This window comes from Mirounga angustirostris, unplaced genomic scaffold (genome assembly GCF_029215605.1).
Source record: "Mirounga angustirostris isolate CCGP_5_RB_7025 unplaced genomic scaffold, mMirAng1.0.hap1 SCAF_16, whole genome shotgun sequence".
NCBI classification, from domain to species: Eukaryota; Metazoa; Chordata; class Mammalia; order Carnivora; family Phocidae; genus Mirounga; species Mirounga angustirostris.
Genome location: NW_026991724.1, coordinates 48,552,347 through 48,576,292, shown reverse-complemented (window position 1 = coordinate 48,576,292; position 23,946 = coordinate 48,552,347). Strand labels below are relative to the sequence as shown.

The 23,946-nt window shown below is 55.1% G+C and overlaps 3 protein-coding genes and 1 long non-coding RNA gene across 10 annotated transcripts in view; all 4 read left to right on the top strand.

The window, feature by feature from the left end:
* The first annotated feature begins 5,678 nt into the window (after positions 1-5,678).
* On the top strand, positions 5,679-15,291 carry RPS19 (ribosomal protein S19). Of its 2 annotated transcripts, none has more exons than XM_045891633.3 (6): positions 5,679-5,834; positions 6,302-6,372; positions 7,068-7,168; positions 13,521-13,704; positions 14,209-14,263; positions 15,229-15,291. In XM_045891633.3, exons 2-6 carry the CDS (start codon positions 6,302-6,304, stop codon positions 15,253-15,255), a joined length of 438 nt encoding a protein of 145 aa, XP_045747589.1. In that variant the 5' UTR covers positions 5,679-5,834; the 3' UTR covers positions 15,256-15,291. The 2 variants fall into 2 exon arrangements, with proteins under 2 accessions (XP_045747589.1, XP_045747590.1); XM_045891634.1 differs by lacking the exon at positions 5,679-5,834 and adding an exon at positions 5,844-6,022.
* LOC123855715 (uncharacterized) lies at positions 9,448-9,930 on the top strand. Its single transcript, XR_008507349.2, has 2 exons — positions 9,448-9,531; positions 9,667-9,930. It is a non-coding gene; the product is annotated as an uncharacterized LOC123855715 (long non-coding RNA).
* Positions 15,292-15,438: 147 nt separating the features above from the next.
* On the top strand, positions 15,439-22,173 carry CD79A (CD79a molecule). Its single transcript, XM_045890392.2, has 5 exons — positions 15,439-19,123; positions 20,615-20,938; positions 21,114-21,232; positions 21,788-21,856; positions 21,978-22,173. The coding sequence occupies exons 1-5, from the start codon at positions 18,544-18,546 to the stop codon at positions 22,095-22,097; spliced, it is 1,212 nt and encodes a 403-aa protein (XP_045746348.2). The 5' UTR covers positions 15,439-18,543; the 3' UTR covers positions 22,098-22,173.
* A 1,350-nt stretch (positions 22,174-23,523) lies between these two features.
* ARHGEF1 (Rho guanine nucleotide exchange factor 1) overlaps positions 23,524-23,946 on the top strand; it is a 31,007-nt gene continuing 30,584 nt past the window's right edge. For 3 of the 6 annotated variants that reach the window (XR_010408148.1, XM_064581019.1, XM_064581020.1), the window contains exon 1: positions 23,524-23,677. The gene's annotated coding sequence lies outside the window, so the exon portion shown is untranslated. The other 3 variants (XM_045891630.3, XM_045891631.3, XM_054511442.2) reach the window with 3 other exon arrangements.

The following is a 23,946-nucleotide window of genomic DNA, read 5'->3' as shown; positions in this document are numbered from 1 at the left end:
GACCTGAGCCAAAGGCAGATGTTTAACCCACTGAGCCACCCAGGCACCTTCTCACACCCCTCTTTTTATTCAGGATGATTGCTGGTGATGGCATTCAGTCACAGCTTGTTCCCTGGTGTCTGGGGACTTGAGAAGGTAGGCTTCTTCTACTTCCTAACATTACAGAGTAAAAAATCTGTAACAATTCTCAGGAATCAGCACAAAATAATTAAAGGAGGAAAGTCCTCTTCACACTTTCCTTCCCTCCCCTTGTTATAACTTAGGTATGTGAATGCCCCCTAATAGATTTGCCATGCCATGCTCTCCCAAATGACAGACGACCAAGTCCACATGGTCACGGAGGAGGTTTGCAACATGAAACATGGCTACTCAGGGCTGAGCAAAGGTCCCAGTACACCAAGGTCACAGAGCTGGGAAGAGTAAAAGAGAAAGTATAATTTGGGGTTAAAGGGTGACATGAGAAGGTGGGGAAAGAGATGACGACTGGGCCAAGGAGCTAGGGGCAGGTTCCAGACCCTTCTCATTTCTTGGCAGCCCACCTCCCCTTCCAGCCAGACCTGCAGGGCTTTTCCTACCACTGGCTAGGCCTGCTTTGTCTATCATTTCCTTAGGGCTTTCCCACGGGTGCCTGGGGGAGAGGGTGGAGGCTCTGCAGAGGTGAGCCTTGGGCAAAAAAGGGCGAATGTAAGAATTGCTCAGGCCCCTATGTCACTGCGTCTTTGGGTGCCGCAACCTTCATCTGTGGTTGTAGGGAGCCAAGTGGGCTCCTGGCCTCTGACCAGCCCTTGGGAGATGACAGTCAGTGGACTGTCAGCACTGTTTCATGTGCCACCCCCTTTCCCATTTCCCATTTCCCATGGCAGGGCAAGAAAAGGTGCTGCCCAGTCCAATAGGTAATGAATAAATCATACCCCTTCTCAGGTTCTTTTGTGTACCATCCTGACCTTCAGAAATAACCCATGAGGTTCCAGATTTGAAGTACCATCCCTCTCTCCAAACAGGATTTCCCCAACCCACCAGTCACCCACTTACAACCTCAGAAGCTCATTTCACATCCTCCCCTTTGGGAATCTATGCTCCCTTCACTCCAGTCCACCTGGTCCACTCCTGACCACACTCCTTGTCCAGTGTAGAACCAGCATCATACCACCCATCCCTAGCCCCATCCAGTTTCTACTCAGACCCTCATTACATGATCCATGTAGGCCTCATTCTGCAACCCCCGTCCCATTGTGTACCTGGTTCTGCGGCCCCTAACACATGTTCTCATAGACACAGTCCTATAAGCCATACCCTGCATAGGCCCTCGTGAGATCCTGAGCTCTTCCCAAACACAAGATTCCCTCTCTGGGGAAATCTGACTTGATGTCTCCCAGAAGCTCCTCAGGCAGAGTTCCCTACATTTCTACATTCACAGGCCTGATCACCCTGAGCAGCCCCTGGCTCTGTGCATCTATGTCTCCCCCTCCAAGAATAAGTAGTCTCAGGGCACAGGGCCTGTGTCCACTTCCTCTCTGGGAACTCAAGAAATAACTAAACATGTTCTGTCTGATTCCTTTGGATTTATTTTTTTCCTACAAAGTTAACACACTCTAATGCTTCCTCTCCCCTCATCACAATATGAACAATTGAGAACTTCCTGTCCTCAAACCATTTTTTAAAACAGAGTTTATATTTTAGAGAAGTTTTTCACAGCAAAATTGAGCAGAATGTAAGTGTTTCCATGGTGTCCCTGCCCCCAAATAAGCACAGCCTCCCTCACTATCAACGTCCCCCACCAGAGTGGTACATTTGTTAAAGCTTATCAGTCTACATTCATGTGTCATTACCACCCAAAGTCCATAGTTTATATTAGGGTTCACTCTTTCTTGTACATTTTATGTACAAATGTACAAATTGTACATTTTATGGGTTTGCATAAACATGTAATGACATGTATCCACCATTATATTATCACACAGAATAGTTTTGAGGTTTTTTAAAGATTTTATTTATCTGAGGGGCACCTGGGTGGCTCAGTCGTTAAGCATCTGCCTTCAGCTCGGGTCATGATCCCAGGGTCCTGGGATCGAGCCCCGCATCAGGCTCCCTGCTCAGCGGGAAGCTTGCTTCTTCCTCTCCCAATCCCCCTGCTTGTGTTCCTGCTCTCGCTATGCCTCTGTCAAATAAATAAATAAAATATTTTAATTAGAAAAAAGATTTTATTTATTTGACAGAGAGAGAGCACAAGCAGGGGGAGTGGCAGGCAGAGAGAGAAGCAGACTCCCCTCTGAGCCGGGAGCCCAGGGCAGGACTCGATCCCAGGACCCTGAGATCATGACTTGAGCCGAAAGCAGATGCTTAACTGACTGAGTCACCCAGGCACCCGTATCACACAGAATAGTTTCACTGTCCTAAGATTTCTCTGTGCTCCACCTATTATTCATCCTTACCCCCACCAACCCCTGGCAACCAATGACCTTTTTACTGTTTCCATAATTTTGCTTTTTTCCCAGAATGTCATATAGTTGGAATCCTACAGTATGCCTTTTCAGATTGCTTTCTTTCACTTAGTAATATGCATCTAAGTTTGCTCTTTGTCTTTTCATGTCCTGATAGTTCCTTTCTTTTTAGCACTAGTATTCTATTATCTAGATGTACCACAACTTCTAATCATTTTTAAATTCTGTCTATAGAATATTGAAAATGGAGAGTCATCAGCTGTGGATTCAAATCCCAACTCAGGCTTTACCCTTACTCGAGCTTAGTCAAGCAACTTGACTCTCTAAAATTCAGTTGCCTGAAAGTGGTTTGTAACCACCTTACAGAGTTAAGATTATGAACCTATAAAAATTAACACCAAGGACATAGTACTGAGAAACCATGTTATCTAAAATCATAGACTGTCAGAAAGTTTGCTCTTTGAAATCATAGTAATAGTGAGAAGGGGACATCTCACTCTTGCCTGGAATGGCAATGTCACTTTAACATAGAGAAGCAGGCATGATTTCCAACCCAGGTGCAGAGTTTCAGAGGAGGGATTTCTGGAGATTGCATTTATCTTAACCCTATAATTTCTGAAGAAACAGGACCCTGTGTCTACTTCTCAGCCCGGGCATGATGTTGACCCTATTACATAGGATCTGCTTTGCCTTGAGTCCATCAAAGCTCTGCTTAATAAGTTTTACCTAACCTTCATTCTTCCCTAAAAACTGTATTAACCCCGTGTCTTCCTTTGTTTGGTGAGGCACACTACACAGTTCCTCTGGAGAGCTCTTTTTTTGAAAAAAGAAATATTTAGTAAATTGACTCAAGTGAATTAAATGATTCAGCACTGATACTAGAAAAGTACATCAAGGGACACCTGGGTGGCTCAGTGGGTTAAGCGTCTGCTCGGGTCATGATCCCAGGGTCCTGGGATTGAGTCCTGCACGGGGCTCCTTGCTCAGCTGGGAGCCTGCTTCTCCCTCTGCCTGGCGCTCCCCCTGCTTGTGCTCTCTCTGACAAATAAATAAATAAAATCTTTTTTAAAACGTACATAAAAAATGTATAAAAAGTGAATATAAATTACCCAAGTATATGGACATTTATAGTTACACATGCATACAACTTACATATTCAAACACACACATGTTGATTTTGGGGGGGAAATCTGAGATACTAAAACTATTTTCAAGTGTGAAATGCGTTTCAACATTCTGCATGAATCTAAATACATGATGTTATCATGCTTAGAAGGATGGTTTATATTCTAGACTGAATGTTTGTGTCACCCCCCAAAATTCCTACACTGAAACCTAATTTCCACTTGTGATGGTATTTGAAGGTGGTGCCTTTGGAAGGGATTAGTGCCCTAATAAAATATTCCCCCAAAGAGCTCACTCACTCACCTTTTTGCCATGTGAGGACATGAACCAGGAAGCTGGCCCTCACCAGACACTAGATCTGCTGGCACTTTGATTTTGGACTTTCCCAGCCTCCAGAACTATGGGAAATAAATTTCTGTTGTTTATAAGCCACTGTCCATGGTATTTTGTTATAGTAGCCTGAACCAACTAAAATAGTTGGTTTTAATTTTTTAACAGATACTGGTATATCATATTGGCTTGTTAATAACCAAGGCATTTTGCATACACAATATCTCACTGTGGAAAAAATTAATATTATTTGCTCTGATGTTTTTCAACTTTGTCTTTTCAACATAATAGCCACACGAATTTAAGTGTCTCCCTTTTGTAGCAAGTTAACAATTTTTTTCAAGATTTTATTTATTCATAAGAGGGAGAAGCAGATCAGAGAGCCCCATGCGGGACTCGATCCCAGGACGCTGGGATCATGACCTAAGCCGAAGGCAGACGCTTAACCATCTGAGCCACGCAGGCGCCCCAAGTTAACAATTTTATTGGACAAGTGTGTCCCTTCTGTTTTTGGTTGTTGGACCCTACAAGGATTAGACTAGATTACACATGTAACACTACATAACATTTATCCGTGCCTGGCACAGAGGAGGCACACAAAAAAATATTTGCTGATGTAATTAATTTGATACACCATGTAGAGGAGCAGTCACTTAAAAGTGGCAAACAAACGGGATTTCGGTATATCCATTTAAATTGTATTTTCTTTCTTTCTTTTTTTTTTTTAAAGATTTATTTATTTGGGGGCGCCTGGGTGGCTCAGTTGGTTAAGCGGCTGCCTTCGGCTCAGGTCATGATCCTGGAGTCCCTGGATCGAGTCCCGCATCGGGCTCCCTGCTCGGCGGGGAGTCTGCTTCTCCCTCTGACCCTCCCCCACTCATGTACTCTCTCTCTCTCTCTCATTCTCGCTCTCTCAAATAAATAAATAAATCTTTAAAAAAAAAAAGATTTATTTATTTGACAGAGAGAGAGACAGCGAGAGCAGGAACACAAGCAGGGGGAGGGGGAGAGGGAGAAAGCAGGTTTCCCGCGGAGCAGGGAGCCCGATGCGGGGCTCGATCCCAGGATCCCGGGATCAGGACCTGAGCCAAAGGCAGACGCTCAACGACTGAACCACCCAGGCGCCCGTATTTTCTCTTTCTTAATGGAGAGAATGAAGCATTGAAAGGCCAGTGAAGTGGATAGACTCTTAAGTGGGCAAAATAAACCCAAAGCGCTGAGCGAACAGATTCAGACACTAGGAGGCAGAGCTGCACTAACTTCTCCGAAGGTCCCGCCTCCGCCTTTTTGTCCCTGCCCTGGTCTCCCCCCACCCCTGCGGTGCCTCGTTCCCACTGCGGTAGCCTGGGCCGTGATGAAGCAGTTTCCGCCCTAACAGGGGTGGTCCGGCGCCTCCTGCTCTCGCGAGGACTGGCGGTCGAACACATTTCCTCTTTGCTCCACCGCTGGGTCCCCCATCACAGTTCCGCCCTTCCTACCCCCCACTTCCGGCCCGAAAAGCCGCCCCGAGAGGGGGTCGCCCCGCGGGGGCGCGGGCAGTGGTCGGGTCCCTCTTTCCTGCCCATCCAAATGGCCCACAACTTCCGCCACCACCGTCTCCTCCGCCGCTGTTCCTTCCGCCACGATCGACGCAAACGAAGCCACACACCCCCAGCTCAGCACGGGAGCTTTACTTCGCTCCGGGAGAGGAGAGGGCGGGGAGGAAGCACGCCTCCATCCCCTCGCCCTTGGCTTTTCCCTTCGCCAGCCCGCCTCATCACCACACACCCTCCCACCTCCGCCGAGGCGAAGCCGCATTCGCCCTGAGAGAGGCGGGGCTGCTCTTCTGGCCCCGCTCTCGCGAGCGCTCAGACCTCTCGCGAGACCCGACGCCCGACTTGTGCGCCCGGGAAACCCCGTTGCTCCCTTTCCCCTGGCTGGCAGCGCGGAGGCCGCACGGTAGGGCGGGCGCTCCGGTTCGGGCTGGGCGCGGGGCGTCAGGGCCCGACTCCCCAGCCGGGAGCGCGTGCCGGCGGGCTCCGGGGCGACTGCGTGGGGCCGCCCCGCCCCCTGGAGCCGCAGCCACGTGCGAGCGGCAGGCCCGGACATGCCCGGTCGGCGCGGTCCGGGAACCGAGACTGGGCCAGGTGGGCGGCGTGGATGCGGGGGGCGCCCCCGATTCGGGGGCTGGGGTCTTCTAGCGTTTCCACAACGGCGCCAGTCCGTGCTTGTGCGACCCGCAGAGACCGTGAGGGGCGGTGAACTCGAGCACCCACAGGCTCCGGGGCCTTTAGGGCCCAGTCCCGAGGCGGGACCTTGGGAAGTAACGGGAGTGCGGCGGTTTCAGTCGCGTGGGGGCGAGGCCCCGGCTCCTCTCAGTCGTCTGCACCGGTCCTGAGCTCACATGCTTGCTCCTTCTCTCTCAGATGCCTGGAGTTACTGTAAAAGACGTGAACCAGCAGGAGTTCGTCAGAGCTCTGGCAGCCTTCCTCAAAAAGTGAGTGTGGGGACCGGGGCTTCACGGCGGATGGAGGCTGTGGTCTTTGCTGGCTCCTTGGCAGGCGTTGTTTCTCTCCCCGGGGCGGGGGCGGGGGGGGGGGCTTGTGTGAGGTCTCAGAGTGGAGTCCGCTTGTCTGCCTGAGGCCTGGGCTTGGCTTGTAGCTGGGTTTCAGATGCTTTGTATTCTGGGACACATGGGGCTCCTGGTAACCTACAGTTGTGCTGAGCAGAGGGGATGGGGGGGGGGTGGAGTTTGTGCAGACTCCTCAATCGTGCCTTTCTCACTGTTGGTCCCAGGTCTGGGAAGCTGAAAGTCCCTGAATGGGTGGACACTGTCAAGCTGGCCTGGGCTTGGCTTGTAGCTGGGTTTCAGATGCTTTGTATTCAGGGACACATGGGGCTCCTGGTAACCTACAGTTGTGCTGAGCAGAGGGGATGGGGGGGGTGGAGTTTGTGCAGACTCCTCAATCGTGCCTTTCTCACTGTTGGTCCCAGGTCTGGGAAGCTGAAAGTCCCTGAATGGGTGGACACTGTCAAGCTGGCCTGGGCTTGGCTTGTAGCTGGGTTTCAGATGCTTTGTATTCAGGGACACATGGGGCTCCTGGTAACCTACAGTTGTGCTGAGCAGAGGGGATGGGGGGGGTGGAGTTTGTGCAGACTCCTCAATCGTGCCTTTCTCACTGTTGGTCCCAGGTCTGGGAAGCTGAAAGTCCCTGAATGGGTGGACACTGTCAAGCTGGCCAAGCATAAAGAGCTTGCTCCCTACGATGAAAACTGGTTCTACACACGAGCTGGTGAGGAACTGGGGCCTCTGGGGAGTGGGGGCCTGGGTGACCTGTGGCACGCACCACACCTCCCCATTCTGTCTGTGAGCCAAGATGGCACGAGAGGTGAAACTCTTTATAGTTGACCTACAGTGTGAGAGGAGAGACCTCAGACTGTCTCTGCGTGCTTGTGTGACACTTGATAACTTCACATTCTGAATCCGTTTCTTCATTTGTAGGAGGTTTATGTAAGGACTGGTGGCTTCCTCTGAGCCTCCGCGGAAATCCAGGGTCAAATGAGTGTTCATAGTTTACTTAAAGGTGGTGTGTTTTAGAGGGAGGCATTTATCTTTCTATGTTCATGGGGTCTAGACTCAAATTCTTCTCTGCTGCTTAACTGTGTGACCTCCATCTGTGTGTGCCTCTGTGGTCCTCTCTAAAATGGGGCTATGACTGTACCATTGCAGGTTTGTAGTGGGAATCAGATGAGCTTATGGCTGTTAAAATGCTATAAACTGTACCTATGGGAGAGTAATCTTTCAAGAAAAGTTAAAGGTCTTGTTTTTATTCAGATCATCAGGCCAGCTTTTTCCTTGTCTCTCTAGTAAGTTATTCCTAAGAGGTTAAGGTTTGGCCAGGTCCCTCCTTGCTCTAAATCTTCGTAAGTCTCAAGTGCCTAAAAGAAGGCCTTATGGTCACCCTGTAACCATGGCAGTCCTCTCTCTTTATTAGTGTCCCAGTGATGACACCTTGGAAGGAATGACTTAAATGTAGCATCTGATAGCACAGTGCTAATTTTCACCTGTCCTTGACATTTCAAGTTTCTCTAAGCTGTCACCCCACGAAGGCCTAACTTAGGGATTGGAGGGTAGGGGGGTCAGTGCAAGATTGTTCAGGTGGCAGCCTCTGCACAGGCCTTCACTAAGGGCCCTCAGCCTCTGCAACTATCAACCTTCCTCTGTGACATAGGGGCTCCCTCCTGGCCAAAGCTTGTCTCCAGATAGGAAGTAGGTGGGAAGCAAGCATTGAGAAAACTTCAGGAAGACCTTGAGAAGAGTTGGCCTCGGTACAAGTTGCCTTGGTACTTCAGAACACAGAGCGTTTTGTAGATTTGTGGTGCACTCGTGCGTGAAGTGTCATGAGATCCACTCTAATTTAGGCTCTAGACTGGGCACAGGGGCCAACATGACTCGGCCACAGCCTCAGACCCCTGAGGATGAAACTGTCAACTCTCGTGTGGGTAGGGTGAGTGGCATACGGTGGGAATCGCTGCTGTGCTTTTAGAAAGAAAATGGGGGGGAGGGGACGCCTGCGTGGCTCAGTCATTAAGCGTCTGCCTTGCGCTCAGGTCATGATCCCAGGGTCCTGGGATCAAGCCCTGCATCGGGCTCTCTGCTCAGCAGGAATCCTGCTTCTCTCTCTCCCACTCCCCCTGCTTGTGTTCCCTCTCTCGCTGTGTCTCTGTCAAATAAATAATAATTAAAAAAAGATCTTGGGGGAAAAAAAGAAAATGGAGCTGGTGGAGGGAAGCTGATGTGACTTCCCCGGCACATCAGTGTTGGAGCCTGAATGAGACCACCACCCCATCTACCCGTCTTGGGAAGCAAGGCTGCCTGGCCCTGAATGTTCTTTGGCAGTGCCCCAAGAATCAGTTGGTCAAGGCAGCTTTGGATCTAAAATGAGAAATTCTACTAGCTTTTTCTGTATGGTCAGGTAAATATACATATTTTGCTTAATCTGTCTTACCAAAAACCTCCCAGGTAGTACTGGTAGTTTCTGTTTCATGGTGGTTGTCAGGAAGGTCAAGTAACATGTCAGCTAGTGATGCCACAGTCTGCCACTCCCATGCCATCACTTGAGGTGGGGTTTCCAGCTCTCTTCTCTTGGCTCATTTCATACTTTATGTTTTTGTAGATGGGGAAAGATTAGTGGGAAATTAGAAAGACTCTGGGCAGTACACATAGATGAGTCTTATTGTGGCTGTGGTCCTTTTCTGCCCGCTATGCCCCTTCTCTGACAACTCACACTGAGTGTACATCTTCTACCTGCCCTCCTGGTCTCCCTTTTTTAAGATTCCCAAATGCCTTTTTTTTTTTATTAAAATGTTTTATTTATTTATTCATGAGAGTCAGAGAGAGAGAGAGAGAGGCAGAGGTAGAAGCAGGCTCCCCACCTAGCAGGGAGCCTGATGCGGGACTCGATCCCAGGACCCCGGGATCATGACCTGAGCCGAAGGCAGACGCTTAACCATCTGAGCCACCCAGGCGCCCCTCCCAAATGCCTTTTTAAGATTTTTTATTTATTTATTTGCAGCCTGATGCAGAGCTCGATCCCAGGACCCCGGGATCACGACCCGAGCCGAAGGCAGACACCTAACTGACTGAGTCACCCAGGTGCCCCCCAACCTCCTTTTTTGACCTCACTTGCCCAGCCGACTTAGTGGCATAGTATGGGGGTCCTAGACCCAGGTCTGTTAAGTACCTTTTTGTTGGGACACCACCATGCCTATTTGTTTACATCCACTCCAGAGGCAGAGTTGCAGTTGTGACAGACCACGTGGCCTACAAAACTGAAAATACTGACTTTGACCCTTGGGGCGCCTGGGTCGCTCAGTCGTTAAGCGTCTGCCTTCGGCTCAGATCATGATCCCAGGGTCCTGGGATCGAGTCCCACATCGGAATCCATGCTCGGCGGGAAGCCTGCTTCTCCCTCTCCCACTCCCCCGCTTGTGTTCCCTCACTTGCTGTGTCTCTCTCTGTCAAAGAAATAAAATCTTTTTCTTTTTTTTTTAAGATTGATTTATTTATTTGAAAGAGCGAGAATGAGAGAGAGTACATGAGAGGGGGGAGGGTCAGAGGGAGAAGCGGGACTCGATCCCGGGACTCCAGGATCATGACCTGAGCCGAAGGCAGTCGCTTAACCAACTGAGCCACCCAGGCGCCCGACTTTGTCCCTTTATAGGAGAAGTTTGCTAGCCTGAAGTGCTCCCACCTAGTTAGGGTTAGCTCATACTCTGAACAAGTCAAGTCATAGAAGATACTTCATTACCAAAGAGGAAACTGAGGTACAAACAGGTGAAATGACCCTGGGAGAGCATGGCACACTAACTCCAAAACCAGAGTCTGTGCTGTATTTGCTTTATTCCTTCTCTGGATCATGGGGCCTTGGCCTCTTGTCCCCTCGGGGGTCTGGAACCAAGCACAGTGGGGCAGTGGTCTGTCCTGGGAGGCTGAGGTCTGGCAGTAGGTGGTGTGGGGATTGACTTCATGGAGTGACAGGTGCTGATCTCTGGTGGGGGTGGGGGTGATAAAAACAAGGCAAACGGCAGAGCCCACCTGAGGGTGCTTTGGAAAAGGGACAGAGCTATAGGAGTAAGAAGTACCAAGGCACAGTGGTGAAGGTTGAGGTAGGTAGGGCTAGAAAGAACCTGTGTCAGGAGCTGCTCTGAGGAGGGGCAGCGTCAAGGAAAGACCATCGTAGGGTTTTGTGAAGGGGCTGTTGCAGTGTGGCCTTGGGCAAGTCTCTTGACTTTTCAGTTCTCAGAAGGTCCTGCTTGGGAGGGAGGGGAGACTCCCATTGTGTCTTGTCAGCAAGCAGCTCTGAATTGGGACATCTGAAGGCGTTTTATTTACTATAGGATGGAACCTGGTCCTCTCTGCCCCCTGCTGTGTTAGTGTCAGGATCAAGGCCTTGGAGACTGTGCAGGAACAAGTTAAGGGGTGACGGTCGGGAAAGTGATTCTGTCCTTAGAAGCTTAGCGGGGCACCTGGGTGGCTCAGTTGGTTAAGTGACTGCCTTCGGCTCAGGTCATGATCCTGGAGTCCCGGGATCGAGTCCCACATCGGGCTCCCTGCTCGGCAGGGAGTCTGCTTCTTTCTCTGACCTTCCCCCCTCTCATGTGCTCTCTCTCGTTCTCTCTCTCTGAAATAAATAAATAAAATCTTTAAAAAAAAAAGAAGCTTAGCGGAGAAGGGTTGAGGGCAAGATCTATCTGGGAGGCCTCCTTTCCCCACTTTGTGACTCTGTAGGTCAGGATGGGATCACAGATCTGAACTTAAAGCCAGCTGTTGAGACGCTGAGCTGCAAAGACGCTTGTGCAGCTTCCTTGGGCTGCGGTGCTCCAGTGCACCCTCCCTTGTGACCGTCCTCCAGCTGGCAGCCCGGTGCTGGTCTCTCCTTAACGGCTGGAGGTGTGGAGTGACTAGTGGTTACTAGGGACGGGATTTCCCAAGAGGAGCACAGCAGAAAGCCTTCAGAGGGACTTAAGGAGAAGCCAATTGTGATGACACCTGGCTCGCTGTGACCCTCATAAACAGCGGCTAGGATGGCCTGGATTTGTGATGCTACAACTCCACTTCAAAGGGATTGGGACCTGGGTCTCAAGTGGGGTGGGGGGGGGTGTGAAAAACAGGTCAATGTTTTGTAGAACTCGTGTATTTCGACTGTAATACCTTTTCAGTTTGTGGAGTTTAACACTCTGCCTTGTAATGGGTCAGGAAAATCATTATCAACTGGGTTGGGTGGGGGGACACCTAGGCTCGTGACGTTTGACACCATACCAGGTAGTTTTATGCAGCTTTAAAAAAAAAATTAACGGAGCCCACCACCCCTTCCTTGAGGAAACTAATATGTTGAACTTGGCTGGAGCTTATTCTCTGCCACTCCTCGGGATTTAAGGAAGTCGTGCCCTTTAGGTACCGTGGCCCAGAGCACCTGAATCCGGGGTGGACTCTGAACAGCTGATGAGGAGCAGTGCTGGGATCCAGACCCTATGTTACCAGACAGCCCAGGGGTTGGCCACCCCTTTTCATGGAGCCCAGATGAGGACCGGGCGGAACGTTGGTCCGGTCTTGGCCAGGCATCTCCTGGGCGTCTGTGTGTTTAGGAGTATTCATCTCCCCCCCTTCGTGAGGATGTCCTGCTCTCCCCAGCCCTGGGTACAGCCCAAGTGGGAGAGCAGCTCTCCAGCCCGGTCAGGGCGTGGCCTGGGACAGGCTCGAGAGGAAGGGTGGTAGGTGTTGGGCATGCGAGCTGGTCTTAAAGTCTGGAGTTCTCCAGTGATACCACTGGAAGGGGAGGTTTGGTCTTGGAGGTGTGGGGGGGTAGGGCGTGGGGTAGGAAGAACCAAGGAGAAGAGTGTTAAAGTGAGCAGAGGCCGGAAGCAGTGAAACTGAGGAGCGGTTGTATGGTGGTCCTGATAGGTGGGGAGAGTTTGGGCAGTGCTGTGGCTCCCAAAGCCGTGGCTGTATCCGGAGACCATCTTACGGGGGTGGGGGTGGGGAACAAGTGGTGTGGAAGAACTACTCTGGGAGGGGCAGGCCGAGGGGAGGAGTACCCACTTCACCCCCACCCCGAGCTGGCCACACTGGAGGGTCATGGACATGGCCTGGTACCAGCTCTTAGGAGTAAGTAGTTACGGAGTGAATCCTGATTCCCCCTCTGATCTGTAGAACTAAAGCTTACGTGCTGGGCTCTAGGGGCCCTGGAATGACCTGGAGTCCCTGTATCAGGCCCTAATGCCTCCACATTGCAGTGGCCCCCTGAGGTAGAAAGCCTGAACAGTCTGGAGGGGCTGTCCCTCAGAGCTGTGTGACATGAGGCCGGTGAGTATCCTCCGGAGCCTGTTGGCTTTTCTGTGAAGGAGAGTAGTAGACACCTGGGCAGTGCTCACAGCCACGCTCTTCTCAGGGACTGTTACTCCTGATTCTCAGATGAGGGTGAGTGACTTGCCAAGGCCATACCATCAGGCCGGGTCCTGAGGCCATCTTACTGCCTTGGGGGAGAGAACAAAAAGCAGATGGCACAGGGCCCAGTGGAGAAGCAGTCCTGTTGAACAGAACAGTGAGGGACCGGGGACTTGCCCAAGCCAGGCTAGGGATGAGAACCCTGTGTCCGTGGGGGTATCCCCATTCCAGGTTGCATGGGGTGTCCGCTCTAGCCCTGAGTTCTCTGGGGCTGAGGGGCTCGGGGAGCTGCACTCAGGTGGCGGCATGGCCCTTCGCATTACCCTGCTGTCCCTCGGGCCTGGGCATGTGGAGATGGACAGTCACGGCTTAAGCATTTACTAGGGTCTACCCGCAGGACAGAGTCCTCCCTCACAGCAGCACAGCTGTGGCAGGCCCTCTGGTCTCCCCGGCTGGGCACAGGGTGCAGGGAAGCTTAGCAGCAGGATAGCGGCGGGGGCCTGGTACTGGGTCTTGGTGTGTGTTCTCCGTTTCCTCAGGCTATATAATGGGAAGAATTAGCGGCCACACACACACGATAGGTGTGTGATCTCGAGCAAGGCCCTTCCCTCGGCCTGCCTCAACTGTGGAGAGGAGTCTTCTGTGCTCGAGAAGGGTCCTCACATCTCCTGCCCACCGCCCCCCCCCCCCCCCCCCAGCTTCCACAGCACGGCACCTGTACCTCCGGGGCGGCGCTGGGGTCGGCTCCATGACCAAGATCTACGGGGGACGTCAGAGAAACGGGGTCATGCCCAGCCACTTCAGTAGAGGCTCCAAGAGCGTGGCCCGCAGGGTCCTCCAAGCCCTAGAGGGGCTGAAAATGGTGGAAAAGGACCAAGATGGGTAAGCAGGGGCAGGGGGATGGCTGGGAACGGGTGGTGAGGAGACTTGGGGTCAGATCACCTGAAATGAAGTTGTCTAGAGCCATCCTTACCCCCATGGAGAGGTGCCAGGTCTGTCCTGCACGGTGGGGATTGTGCAGAAAAGCGAACAGTGAGGGGCCTCACCCCGACCTCTCTGGCTGACTACCCTGAGCTCCAGGAAGGTAATTTGGCGACTGTCCGCTTTCATTAGCCTGCTCGTTAACTTTTCCCAATTGATTTTTCGGGGCTTTTGATCTAATGCTTGCACAAACGACACCCCGGCAGCTCCCAGGGGGGCTCCCACTCCTGCCCCTAGCTCGTTAGAATGCAGCCGACCGGGGCCCTCAGTGGGACTTGGCTGCTGTCATGTGGTCCCATGGCCAGGTGCCTTTTTGGGAAGCCTGGCTCACATCTAGGAGGGGCCTGGCAGCGACAGGGCTGAGAGCCTGCACTAATGGGGAGCTGCTTGACTGTTCTCCCACAGGGGCCGCAAACTGACACCTCAGGGACAGAGAGATCTGGACAGAATCGCTGGACAGGTGAGGCCTGGGTGTGCCAGGGCTGGGTCCCTTAGTCACTGCCCGGGGAATTTTCAGAGCCTGGGCTTTGTTAGATCAGAGCTTCCTCCCCTGCCCAGCCTGGTGGGGGTCAGAGGAGGGCTGGCCTGTGGTGGGGGGCGGGGGGTGGCGGGTGCAGGAGAAAGAACATTTCTGACTGACTTCCTGCTAGAGCTGGTTGGAAATGTTGGTGCTGGAGTGCAGCTGGGCTTGTTTCTCATGCAGGACATGTTCCTGCACACACAACTCCCTCTTCCCAGGTCAGCCTTCTTAGGATTCTGGCTGCACTGTTTCCTCCTATTCTTCATGCTTGCTGAGCACCAGATGGGAAGGCTTTGGAGAGGGGGAGGCAAGCCAGCTCAGAACTCAGGTCTCCGTCCAGATGACTGACTGGCTGGACACCTTGGGGCAGAGTCCGTTTGCCTGGAGCCAATCTCCCCGTCTATGGAGCAGTCTCCTCTTGCCAGCCTGGGAGGGTGGTCGTGAGGGCTCAGTGAGCTACAGCAGCGGGAGCCCCCAGGGCCAGGCGTGAACCCATTGTTGGTTTTCTTCTTTATCATTGACTCAGGCCTCGGAGGAGCTTTGGAGAGGGCTTAGTCACTTAGTCCAGGAGCAGAAGAGAATAGAAGGTGTCCGCCCCCTGGGCGTCCGGGGGCGGCCTGGAGGAGCTGGTGAACTCTTCCAGGGCAGGGCAGAGCCTGGCACGGACATCCGTGTGGGTGACAGGGCAGTGGGCGTTGCAATCCCACTTCCTGTCTTCGAGTCAGTCCCAGTTGACGCTTCTGTAAAATGAGGACGTGCCTGAGGTTGTAGGGATCAGATCGGATGAACGCATGTCAGGCCACAGATCCAGTTGGCTGGTGTCCCTCAGGTGTGGGCAGCTGCTCCAGAGTGCCCGAACACAGACCCCCGGCCCATCCTGATTACTTCCCCGTCTTTTCCCGCAGGTGGCAGCTGCCAACAAGAAGCATTAGAACAAATGCTGGGTCAATAAATTGCCTCGTTCGTAATCCTGGTCTGGGTCTCTGACTGGCTCTCCCCTTCCATTGCGGGGCAGGAGGAAGGAGCACTGCACGGCCCTTCTTCCCTCGTGAGAGGGGGGACATGGGGGGCTGTGGCACCAAGAGCCACTAGAGCCTGAGGCCCAGCCTTCCCAACTGAAGCCCTTCTACCCCTAGCGGGCCCTGTGCCCCAGCTGGGCTGGTGGTTGGGTGGGGCCGGGACCTGGAGGCTCTCGCCCCTCCCCCCACATCCTGCCTTTGCAGTTCTCAGTAAGATGAGAAACCGAAAAGAGTGGCTGTTGAAGCGGTGGCCCCAGTTGGGGCCTGCACTGCAGAGGTGGTTCTCTGTCCCCTGCTGGAACAAAGCGGGAGGGGCAAGTGGCTTCTTCCCCAAAGGAGGTAGACTTGGGACAGCCAGCTTTCACTCCTGGTGGCTCCTTGAGGGTCCCTGGTGTGCACCTTCTGGAGCTAGTTATTCCTGCCCGGAGTTGGGATGCGGTGCCACTTCCCACACCCACCACTGCCCGCAGGGAGGGTTGTGTGAGGCTCCTGCGCGGAGGTTGGGCTGGGCCGTCGGGCGGCACCGCCTCTACGGTCCTGCATGGCAGTTGGCGCTCGGTGCAGCTGGGGTGGGAGCTCTGAAGGGCACCAAGTGGGCATGTGCCAGACCTCAGGAAGCTGAGCCTGGAGAATTGGCCCCATGCTTCCAAACCCACCTCCTCGGGGAACACGAAGCAGAGCCTGAGCTGGCTCGGCCAAGTCTCCCGATTTCCCCCAGCCCAAGTTATTGGACCCATTTACTTCCAGTGCGAAGCCTGGGCTTTGAACTCAAGTGACTCGTTTTCAATAACCTTCCAGCTCTGACCCTAATTCTCTGCAATCCTGAGCAACTTACTCCCCCTTTGAGCCCTCCGCTGCTTGTCTGTGTCACTCCTGAGGGACCTGCAGAGTCACCATATCAATAGTGTCTTGGCTCAGAGCAGTGCACCAAGCACACGACCAGTTACTTGGTGTTCAGGATGGAAAAAATCAAACCAGAGTCCCACATCCAGTGGGGAATGAAGCTGTCATCCCTCCCAGCTCCAGCTCAGAAGTTTGTGTTCCATAAACAGCCTATCACGTGCAAGGCACTTAATAAATATATCACTTAATGCAACTAGGCAACCCTGTGAAGGTGCCCAAGAGCACCCGCATTTTGGGTATAGGGAAAGTAAGTCACAGGTTGGGTCGTTTGCCCATGTACCACAACGAGGGGGTGGCAAAGCTGGAATTTGAACTTGGGTGAGTAGGCTCTAGCCACTGCAGCTCATTGCCCCATGGAAGTAAGGGAAATGGAAAAACAAGGCCTGAAGGGTTACGTGCCTGGGCATGGCCTTGGGCCAGTCACTCCCTCCCTGTTCTGGGCTCCGGTTTCCTTTTTTGTCAACTGAGGAAGAAGACGTCTTGGAGTGGACATGCGAACGCAAGGCAGCAAGGCCCAGGACCTTGTCGGCAGACACCCGCAGTGCTGGCTAAGTGGCTGGTGGGTGGTGTCCCTGCAGGCCGGTCTGGCCTGAGGGCCTGCAATCCAGCAGCTGTGCCTCTGCGGCCACTGGGGGGCAGGCGAGGGCCTGGAAACCGCCTCAGCAGATGGAGGCGAATTCTAGGGCTGCACTATCTGAGCCCAGGGCTTCTTCCTAGGTGGGGGGTCATAAGGAGGAACTAAAGCACGGAGGGGCTGGTGACCTGCTATACAGCAAGGGTCGCAACAGAACACCTGGGTCGCCGGAGGGAAGGGAACGGGGGAGGGCCCCCAGGCCAGAGAGGGGGAACTGTGTCCTTGCAGCCTCACGAGGGGCACAAGGGTGGCCGAGAGCCCAGATTAGCAGAGAAGAAACTGAGGCCCAGACACCCAGTCGGCTGACAGAGCGGAGATGCAAACACAGGAATCACGAACTCTTGAGGCCCATGCTCCTCTGTGTGGGTGACAGTTGCATTTTGGTTTTTTAATTATGAAATGCTTCAAGCGTGCAAAATAGCATACCTATTAGTGTAAGAAAGACCCGTGGACCCGCTACCCAGCTTAAGAAGTAAAACAAGACCTAAAGCCGATACAGGCAAAGCCCTCCTCCCGTCCCCCAGAGGGAACCCCTCTCGGGAATTGGGTGTCACTCACCTGCATGGGTTCACACCTCCACTACGGAGGCACGTCCCTAACGGCACCCGATGTTTCGCCTTTTGAAAACAAGTCAACTGTTGCACGCTGCATGTGTTGTGTCATTTTCATGTCATTTCTGAGACGCAGCTGGGTTGACGAGTAGAGCTCCGTCTTTTCGCCTGCGGAGTACTTTACTGGCCTCCCACGTCACCCCATGTGCATCCCGTTCTCCCGCACATGGACTTTTTGTTTCCGCTTTTGCTACCAAAAATCGCCCTGCGGTGAATTTTTTCCCTGTGTGTCTCCTTGTGTGCACATGTGATGGTCCCCTAACTGCTCACAAACCTCTCAACAATCTCCTGTGACTCCTCAGACTCTGTTTCCTTCCACGTGACCTAAAATGCTTCCCAACGGCAGGTGGGCACACACAAGTGACTGAATCTCTGCTCCACCACTCCCAAGCTGTGTTACACCCGGCGAGTGATGGCATCTCTCTGGGCCTGTTTTTCTGTAAAATGGCGGGTGGCCTACCTTGCCCACTTGTGGGGAGGCTGACTCACGTCAAGAGCCCATCGTGGCTCTCACTCCTCGGGTGCTGGGAACAGCATCTCATGGCACAACACTGGGGAGATATTCTTATGCTCATCGCTCAGATGAAAAATGCCAAGGCTGGGGGCGCCCGGCTGGCCAAGTCAGTAGAGCGTGTGACCCTTGACCTCGGGGTTGTGAGTTTGAGCCCCACATTGAGAGTAGAGATTACAATTTAAAAAAAAAAAAAAAATTTTTTTTGGGCGCCTGGGTGGCTCAGTTGGTTAAGCGACTGCCTTCGGCTCAGGTCATGATCCTGGAGTCCCGGGATCGAGTCCCGCATCAGGCTCCCTGCTCGGCAGGGAGCCTGCTTCTGCCTCTGACCCTCCCCCCTCTCATGTGCTCTCTCTCATTCTCTCGGTCTCAAATAAATAATAAAATAAAAATAAATAAATAAATAAAAAATAAAAAAAAATTTTTTTAATGCCAAGGCTCAGAATAGGAAGCCCCCACCTAGTCATAGAGCTGGTCGACCTGCCCCATTTATTCGTCCTGAGCATTAATAGGAGCCACGTTTTACTGAGCACCTACTTACTATGGGCTGGGCCCTGTGTTCAGAACTTTGCATGCACAACCCCTTTAAATCCTGGATTCTGACGCCAAGAAGGGAGGACATGGAGGCTCAGAGAGGAGATGAGCTTTGCCTAAGGCCGGTGAGGAGTGGAGAGCAGGCTCAGAACCACCACCCGGACAGACCATCTGCGGGCACAGGCACTTCGAACTCTGGCTCCCTCGGGCTTCCGTCCCAGGGCTGGCCGGTGCCGAGCCAGGCCTTGAACTGGTCTCTTTCCCCCACCAGCAGCCTCCCCCCAGGGGAATTGTGGCCACAGGTGCAGGGAGCAGTTTCTCTCCACTGCGGGCCTGAAGCACACAGGCAGGGGCTGCCCCCGGGGCCCACAGCTGAAGGAGGACCCGGCAGTGGGGCCATTGGAGCCCATCTCCGGCAGGACTGGGCAGGAAGTAGGGCGGGGTTAGCCGAGGTGGAATCTGGTACCCCAGGACTGCTGCGACCCAGACTAACCAACCCACTGGGAGAGATGCCTGGGGGTCCCGGAGTCCTCCAAGCGCTGCGCGCCACCATCTTTCTCCTCTTCCTAATCTCTGCTGTTGGCCTGGGTACGTGGCTAACAGGCTGGTGCTGGGGGTTGGGGGGTGGCGGGGCAGGGAGGACTGAGGAGGCTGGAGAGAAGGCAGAGGCAGAGAGAAAGGCACTGCCCAGGGGGTGAGGAGCCAGCAGGTGTGTGTGTGGAGTGGGGGGGGGGTGCAGTGCTGGGAAAGCCCTTGAAGAAACTGCATCCACCTGCTTGACCGTCCCAAGCAGGCCGCAGGTCCGAGGGGAGGCCGGAGGGGGCTCAGCAAAGTTGAAGGGGCGTCTACAGCCACATGGAAGGAGACAGGGGCAACAGACGACTTCCCCACCCCCCTCAACGCCACAGGTCAAAATAAGGAACTAAGGTTGCCCTTGACTGAGCTCCAGAGCTAGGGGCAGGAAGGGGACTTGGGGAGCGGCGCTCAGCTTCAGAGAGAAGAAACAGCTTTCTCCTTCTCTGCCTTGAATCTCAGTCACCCCACTGCGTCGGGAGCCCCTTTTCAGTGCTGGGGAAGGGGGCACCTCATCAACACTGCCCTCCAGGCTGCCCCACCCCTACCCCAAGCAATACCAGCTGGTGGGGCTGTGACCCTGAGGTTGCTGCTTCTTTCCCCACCTCTTCCTCCTCCTCTCTTCCTCACCTCCCAACTCCTCCCTCCAGAAGAGGCTGAGCCAGCCTTGTGGGCTGGCCTGGGGGGCTGGAAGCTGGGGTTTCCCCAGCAGCCAACCCACTTTGCCGAGGCCCTCCCCTAACCCCAGCGCAGCCGCCAACTGAACTCACTCCTGACCCAGGTTGACACAAGCAGAGAATGAGGGGTGAGCCTGAGATCACAGGGCAAGGCAGGCCCCAAGGCTCAGGGTTTGGAACGCCAGCCACTTTTGCTGCCCTGGTGTGCCAGGCAACCAATCTGCCCTCCCTGGGCCTCAGCTGTCCCACCTATAAAATGGGACAATGAGAGAACTTACCTCTAAGGCTTTTGTGAAGATTACACCAGCTAAAGTACCAGGTGCCAGGCAGGGCTGAGGGTGGGAAGGTGAGCCTGGAGGCCTTCAGGAGGAGGTGATGCCCAAACTGATTATGGACGGCGCTCCCTGGACAGGGCCCTTCTACCATTAGGAAGCCAAGTATCCAAACACCTGTGAGTTCAGTGGGGCCAAAGCACAGAGCGCAGGTGGGGAGGGTGGCGAGAGGTGGCGCTGGAGAGGTGAGTGGGGGACCCGCAGGGGTGTGTCCCCACGCCAGGGTGTCTTACCCTCCTCCCCCAGGATGTTCTCCTCCCCCACGGGTGTGCCCTCTCTCTGTTCCCCTCGGTACTACCATACTACTCTCCCCCCAGCGGCAGCCTCACTCCCAACACTGTATGCCCCCTCCCCCACCCCACCTTCTTCCCCAGGAGTGTCCTCAACCCCCACCCCCACCCTACGCACCCCAGGGTGTTGCCATTGCGGTGGGGGGGGCGCCAGGGCTGGGGCCTGTGTCCCCACCCGCAGTCCCCGACTCCTCCGCCTCTCCGCAGGCCCCGGGTGCCAGGCCCTGTGGGTGGACGGGGGCCCGCCCTCGGTGACCGTGAACCTGGGCGAAACGGCCGAGCTGCAGTGTTTGCACAACGGCAGCAAGCCCGACAGCATCCTCAACGTCACCTGGTGGCGCGTCATCCAAGGCAATGGCACCTGGCCCGACATGTTCTGGAGCTATGGCCAAAAGCCCCACGGTGAGCTGACCATCCACATGGTGAACAAGAGCCACATAGGCATGTTCAGGTGCCAGGTGGAGGAGAAAAGCCCCAGCCATAAAGTCCTCAGCTTCCAGCAGTCCTGCGGCACCTACCTCCGCGTGCGCGGTGAGTGCCGGCCCCGGGCATCCAGGGCACCCATCGTGGGCATCCCCGCTCCCAGCTCACACACGCTGCGGGGGCGGGGGGGGTCTTCAAGGGGTCTCGGCCTTGCCGGGGGCAGGGCTGGGAAGCCAGGAGGGCAGGAGACACCTGTGCTCTGAGCAGCACCCCCTCCTCACAGAGCGGCTCCCCAGACCCTTCCTGGACATGGGAGAGGCCACCAAGAACAACATCATCACAGCCGAGGGCATCATCCTGCTCTTCTGCGCCGTGGTGCCTGGGACCCTGCTGTTGTTCAGGGTGAGCCCCTGGGGACCCGGGCCCTCCGAGGCTGAGGTCCCCTCCTAAAATGGGAGCGTGACAGCACCCTCACAGGGCTGAGGGGCACATGAATTCGTACCATGACAGGATTTTAAAGGGTGCGTGGCCCAGAAGGGCATCCTTGCTCAGTCTCCCCTCGGGGTTGTCCTCCCTCCTCCCACCCCCCAGGTATACCTCACTCTCCCCCCACCCCAGCCCTGGTGTCTCACTCTAACCCCCCCAACCGGGAGTGCAGTGGCCCTCCAGATGTAGCCAGGGAAGATGGGGGCTGGCTGTCCTCCCGGAGCCTCTGACCTGCAACAGCCCCGCCTTAGGCCATGGGACTGCCACTGCCATTTCTGTGAGAGCTGTTATTCGTGCAAGAGCAATAAGGCAGGGACCCAGAGACACCTGCCACTCACCCGCGGTGTGGCTTTGGGTGCGTCCCTTACCCCCTCTGGTAAAGCACCTCTCCGGCATCCAGGAGGTTTGTTCGGAAAACATATTCTCCCCCTACACCCCCTCACTGAGGCTCCCAATCCCCCCTCCTCCCAGAAACGATGGCAGAACATGAAGTTTGGGGTGGACACGCAGGATGACTATGAAGATGAAAACCTTTATGAGGTGAGTGGTGGGTGGGGACAGGTGCATTGGGGTTCTCGTGGGGGTCCTCCCTGGAGTCGTCTGGGGGCAGGGGTCTGGGCGTCAGGGCGCTGAGCTCCCCCCCACCACGTGTTCACCCCAGGGCCTGAACCTGGATGACTGCTCCATGTACGAGGACATCTCCCGAGGCCTCCAGGGCACCTACCAGGACGTGGGCAGCCTCCACATTGGAGACGGGGACGTCCAGCTGGAGAAGCCGTGACCCTGTGGGCTGCCCCCAGGCAGATGTGCTGCGAGCTCTGGTGTCCCCCCACCCCTTCCTGTTCTCTTTTCATAATCTTTCCCCCCCACGAGTGTCCTGACTGAACTTCCCCCTTGAGTGTGTCTGCTCTTCTTCCCTCTAGACTGTCCTCATCCCCTGCACACACCCCAATTCAGCCCTCCTCCTGCTGCTTTTCCCAGCCTCCCCCCACACCCAGCGGGTAATGAGCCCTTAATCGCTGCCTCTAGGGGAGCTGATTGTAGATCCTCCGTGTCACCTCCCCCTCCCTGCTCTGTCATGGCCACTTAGTGATAATAAATCCTTCCCAACTGCAGACCTTGGCAGGAGTCATGGATCTCATGGGGATGCTCCCCTCCTCTGGTGGGACCCAGGAGTCCAGGCCCCTGGCCTCCTTCTCTTTCAGACCCAGGATCCCGCTCCCACCCCCCACCCCCCGCCCACTCCCTGCACCTGGGGGCCAGGTAGCCAGAGAGAAATAGGAAGTGTTTGGGGAAGCATCTCACCCTAGGCTATGTTCCTGAGCAGGGAGGGGACACAGAAAGGAGCCAGGTGACCATATTTATTTATGCCTATTTCAGTCCCACAAACACAGGCGCCTGTCTGGTGGGGCTGGTACCCGATTCTGACTACAGCCAGGCCACACCTATTATTCTCTGGGAAAGGACTTGCAGCAGGAGCATCTGGAGAATCTGTGGCTCTCGTCTGGGGATGGGGGGGAGCCCTGGGGGGCACAGGGACGCAGGGTTTCTGGGAGAGAGACCGAGACACAGAGAGATAGTGATGGAGACACAGAGCAAGTGAAGAGAAAGACAATGACAGAGATACGGGGACAGAGAGAAAGCAGGAGAGAGAGAAAGGAAAGAAGGCTCCATAGAAAAATGGACACGGAGAGGCCGACCCCTGGGACTCTAGAGAAAGCAATGGTTGGGGAAATGACCGCGGTGGCCATGCAGAAAGATACAGAGACCCGGAGAGGGGAAGACAAGAGATGCGACAGAGGGGAGGGACAGTGCGGAGAAGCAGGGGCCCGGGAGCGGGAGGAAAAGACCCCCCCACGGAGCAAGGAGCGACGACAGAGGGGCAGACAGAGAGGCACGCGGACAGAAACACGCACAGCGAGGCAAAGGAGGAGAGGAAGACCAAGAGACCCAGACGGAAAGCAGGGGAGGCTGTGGCGAGCCGGCCCCCACGCCGCCGCGGAGGCGATGGCGGACACCCGGCAGAGGCGAGAAACGTGGAGCCCGCGGTCCGCGGACAGACAGACGGACAAAGCCGGGAGGAGCCGGGCGGGGCCGGGGCGGGGCCGGGGCCGCGGGTCCCCCGCCAGGCGGGGAAAGGAGGGGCCGGGCGGGCGGCGAGAAGGGGAAGGAAGCGGAGGTGCCGGGCGGGCGCGGGGCGCGGGCAGGAAGCGGGGAGGGGCGGCGGGGCGGGGGCCTCCGGAAAAACGCCCGAACTTCCTGCCCCGCCAGAGCCAGGAAGCGGGAGCCGGGACGCAGGGCCCGGGATCGCCGAGCCCGACCTCGGGCGCCCCGCCGGTCACGTCCCCGCGCGGACTCCAGGTACACTGTCCCTGGCCCCGCCCGGCCTCCCGCCCGGCCTCCCGCCCCTCGGCTGCCAGGGGAAGTGAAGAGGAGGAGGGAGAGGGCGGGGGCGCTGCCGGCGGTGCAGGGGCCTCAGAGCCGGCGGCCGCCCCTCCCCGGGCCTCAGTTTTCCCATCTGTCAAAGGGGGCAAAGAGAGGAGAACTAATACCTGCCGAGTGCCCAGTAAGTGGGGATGAGGGGTGCGAGGCCGGGGTCGAGGCCTCCCAACTGTCCAGCGGAGGACGGA